Source organism: Lactuca virosa, chromosome 5 (assembly GCF_052849685.1).
Source record: "Lactuca virosa cultivar CGN04683 chromosome 5, Lactuca_virosa_CGN04683_v6, whole genome shotgun sequence".
Classification (NCBI taxonomy): Eukaryota; Viridiplantae; Streptophyta; class Magnoliopsida; order Asterales; family Asteraceae; genus Lactuca; species Lactuca virosa.
Window position 1 is genome coordinate 261,166,837 of NC_136430.1, and position 4,911 is coordinate 261,171,747.

Consider the following 4,911-nt stretch of genomic DNA (forward strand, 5'->3'; position numbering starts at 1 on the left):
GACACAAACGATCTCATTTATATTCCAAAATTTTGTAATATAAAATATTATTTTAATTATACAAATACAATTAACATATAAATATTGTTAGAATCATATAAATAATAAATAAATAAATATTTATATTTATATATAAATTGTCCAATCAAATAGTTAAACCTGTAAAAGCTAACACTCTATCCAAAACAAAAATGTCACTGTTTATTGAAAACTCTTAAATAAAGCTGCATGAATTGTCATATCTAAATTTTTTTAGTTGAATTTATTTTACTTTTTGATGCTATAAATTTGATGTTACGAGCTAAAGTTCTTCATCATTCTTTCAAAATTGTTTCCACTTAATCACACATTTCTCAGTTCTTTCATGCTTCCATATTATTCACATAATTAGTTCTTTCATATATTTAATATAAGGTATGTATAGTTTCTAAATATTTTGCATCTATTTTGTGTGAAACTCTCTCTCTCTCTCTCTCTCTCTATATATATATATATATATATATATATATATATATATATATATATGATACTAATTTGGATCTGTTATCATACAATTTGTCTTGCAGTTACATTTATGGCTCTAAATCGTCCATTTATGATTAGTTTCTATTGGGGTGGTAATGTTGAGTATGAGAATGAAATCATCAAGGGTGACGAATCAACTGTGTCTGCTTCAGACATTATTAGGCAAAAAATAAGATACGAACAATTTCAAGATTTGGTTTATGCACTTGTTGGAGTCGAAAAATCTTCATATAAGTTGAATATGTCATTATGTTACCAATATTCTGGGAGATCTAATATTGCACCACTTATAAATGATTCAACCTTAGACATGTTGTATTATTTAGCAGAGAATGATGAAAATTATTGGGGTTAAGTTTGTGTTGAATTTAATGAAATAGTGCCACCTACAAATACTAGTTTGGATCTCCTTCGTAATTTTGAAGTACCATTTCCTTTGCCGAGCGATGATAGATTTGAGCCAAATAATGAGTTTGGATTTGATGATCCCAACTCAAAATCCAACAGTGAGTCATTAAGCCATATTGAGGAAGACTCTGATGATGTGAGTGACAATCCATTTGTAGACTTTATGAATGATGTTGGAAATATAGGAGATGTTGCTTATCCGGCAATAATAATAGAAATTTAAACTCTGGAGTTATTGCCTCATACATTCTCCATTCCATTCAAAAAGATGTTGCTTATCCGGTGAAACATGTACAAGCAGATATAAAAAGATCATTTTCATGTTGACGTTACTTATTGGAAGCCATGGCATGGAAGAAGAAAAGCCATAGAGACAATTTATGGAACTTGGGAGAGTAACTTTGTTGAGTTGCCCAAGTATGTTGCAGCTTTGCAGGCTTCAAACCCTGATACAGTTGTCAAGTGGTTTCATAACCAAAATAGCTCATCACAAGTGGCAAAATTAAAATATATTTTTTGGGCTTTTGGACCAGCAATTAAAGCATTTCATCTGTGTCGCCCTGTAATTTCTATCGATGGTGCTCATTTGAAGGGTTCTTACAAAGGAAAATTGCTTGTTTCTGTTTCAAAAGATGCTAATAATAATATATTATCAATTGCCTATGCCATTGTTGATGAGGAGACAGTTCATAGTTGGTGTTGGTTTTTGGGTCATTTTAGAAATTTTGTTGCTCCAAATAGAGAGTTATGTGTTCTTTCTGATAGGCACAAAGGAATCATTCATGTAATGGAAAATCTAGAGGAGTGGAAAGAGCCATTAGCATACCATCGTTTTTGTCTGAGGCATGTCAGAAGTAATCTCATGAAAAGGTACAAAAATGTGAGCCTTAAAAAATTTGTTGGTCTATGGGTAGCACCACACAAAAAAGGAAGTTCGCTAAGTATATAAGGGAAATAAAAGCAATCAACATGGAAGCTTGGCAGTATTTGAGGGAAATTAAAGGAAGTCAATGGTGTCTTTTATATGATGAAAATCATCGATGGGGTTTCTTAACGACCAATATATCTGAGAGTATGAACAATGCATTACGAGGAGCGAGACAATTGCCAATTAGGGCGTGTATTGACCTTACATTCAATAGAACTGTGAAACTTTTCAAAAAGCATAGTGCTATTGCAATGAACTGTATTACACCTCTACCAAAATGTTTGTGGCGTCTATTTCTTAAACATGACACCCGTGCACAAAGTCATGTTTTATCTGAGTTTCACTACAATGAAGGTGTTTACAGAATTGTCACAAGGTCACAAATAAATGGAACTGGAGGAAATACACAGACTATTAATTATTTTCAACATATGTGTACTTGTAGTAAGTGGCAAATGGAGAGATTTCCATGTTCACATTCACTTGCAGTTTGTCGGAATAGAGGGGACAACCCTCTTTCTATTGTGAACAAAATGTACACTACTATGACGTACAGACAACAATACAATTTTGGGTTTGTACCATTTCCTCATGTTGATTATTGGTTGGATTCAAACTGGACGATTGAAGGAGATTACTCAAAACTTTCCTTTCATCGAGGACGAAGGCGTGCAAACCGAATTCGTAATGAGATGGACATTCGTCATCCTGATGAACCTCGTAGATGTACACTATGCCACCAACCAGGTCATAATAGAAGAAATTGTTCAAATTCTCAACCAAGATTCAATGAGTAGTAAACTATGTTTTTGGTTGATTGTGTTGTAATTTCATGTTTAGTTGATCTTGTATTTTCTTGTGTGATTTTGTACTATGATTTCTGAATTTAAGTAATATAATATCAATTATGTGTTTTCTTATTTCTTATTATTACAATATTAAATATTAGTTTTAATGGAAATGTATAAATGAGATATATATGGTATTGAAAACTAATAAGCGTCGGTTATAAATTAAATAATATATTTATGCTAAATATTATTAAAATTAAGTAAATGTACAAAGTACAAATAAAAATATAATAGGATTTAGTAGTAACATATTTCATAAAATAAGTGTCAATGTTGAATATTTTTATGAATTATTTTGTAAATTTAAAATTTACTATAAATTTAATAAGATGTAGTAGTAGCATATTTTTACAAAAGATTATAATAACATATTTTTGTAAGACAAGGGACCAATGCTATAAGTTATAAGGGATTATAAGTGTTGATATTATATAAATTAGGTAAATGTAGAAAAAAAATATAAAAAGATAATATTTTAACATATTTTAAAAGACAAAGGACTAATGTTATAAGTTTTGGAGATCTTTTCTTTCGGTATATATTTAGGTATTGAGTTAGTGGGCCAGACACTCCATTTCTACAAACACAATTAAAAGAGCTCCATTTCTACAAAGCTTTATCAAAACTCATGAGATACTTTTCCAAAAATCCTAAAATGTAGGTAGATAACTAACCATTTAAAGATTTTGAATATTGAGTTATAGTTGAGTCATAGTAGACAATTCCAAGTCTAAGAAAGCAAATGTAATACTCAAATTTTCTTTGAAGGGAAATTTATAACTCTCATAAATGTGAGAGTAATAAAAATATGAAATAAAGAGAAGGCTTAGTTTTGTCATGAAAATGGAGACAAAAGTCTTGGATTATTCCATCCGATATTGCATTGAAAATGAACTTATGATGGACGTGTGAAAATTCGAAGTTTTCATGATTGATGGATCATACATATAGTGATATGCCCCCATCAAGGTAATTGTGTTTAGGACATATCCAACTAGGTTGACTGGTTGTCAGATTCGAAATCATAAAAATTTATTTATGTTCAATGAATCTAGTGTCATTTGATTGGATTTGATGAAAAAAGATCGATATTCAATTTTTCGGACAAAGACATCTAAATAGGTTATCGAGATTGCATCAAAAAGAACATGAAAACTAAGTCCCTCCGGGTTAAGTTTTTCTGACCCACAACACGACATAAAGATAACGGGTCTGGGTAATAATTTTCGAAAATTATCACGGCTAGTTTTTCTTAGTGTTTAACAAATTCTAGTTAAATAAAAAAAGGACCAAAAACAACAATGGTAAATTTACCATTGAGTAAATTGGTATTCCCATGTATATGCATATGAAAAATGAGGTTGCGATCCATGTGGTTTTTAATTGTTAAAACATTGATAAAATGTTGTATATGTAATTTCACATATAATAAACACTTTCAAAATAAATTAGAATGAAATGGTGTATTAAAAATTATTTGCCAAACTGCGCACTAACACCTTTAAATAAAGTAATAAACAATGTCAAACACCTCCTAAATGTTCGACTGCTTTCCTTTTCCTTTGCTTCATGTATTTCAAAACTTAATTGAGAATGACATGAGAAAATTTATACATAATCGACATGTCGTATTAGAGTAAACTTACCATTTCAGGCGATGCACAATCAAATTATACGACAGTCCAAACTCGAGGTCATTTCGACATATCTATTCAGCCCATCAATTAAGACAGCATAATTATTGTATATTCGCGTCATCTTTTAATATATTCTATACCATCGATCCCTCGAATGGTTCAACATGAGTCGTAGATACGGTACAATTTATCATTTTTTTTATATATTTTATATCATATATATAAGTATATTTGATATTTCATGCACTATTTTATATATTTCATTGTGATCCCTTTTTCACAATTTAGCCTTCCTATTTGTAATCCAAATAAAATAAGGAGAAGCTACAAAGTCCTAGATAGTTGATTTCAAAGGATTCTTTTGACTAAACAAAAGTTGGTTTCGAAAATTCCAAACAGACCAAATCAGACCAAATCAAAGTCGTTCCTATCACATCTAAACACTTTCGTGCTACACATGTCAACCTTTAAGATGAAAGCCAATCCGTCCGGTATGAAAAGGAAGAGAAAACCAAAATATCCACATCCCACCATCGAGCACAAAGACTCCAAAGTTCAACTA

General features: G+C 30.6%; 1 protein-coding gene across 1 annotated transcript; it reads left to right on the top strand.

Annotated features, from left to right (window-relative positions):
• The first annotated feature begins 574 nt into the window (after positions 1–574).
• On the top strand, positions 575–2,658 carry LOC145112662 (uncharacterized). The gene is made up of 4 exons (XM_079048798.1): positions 575–776; positions 906–1,135; positions 1,277–1,803; positions 1,848–2,658. Exons 1-4 carry the CDS (start codon positions 575–577, stop codon positions 2,656–2,658), a joined length of 1,770 nt encoding a protein of 589 aa, XP_078904924.1.
• The last annotated feature ends 2,253 nt before the right edge of the window (positions 2,659–4,911 follow it).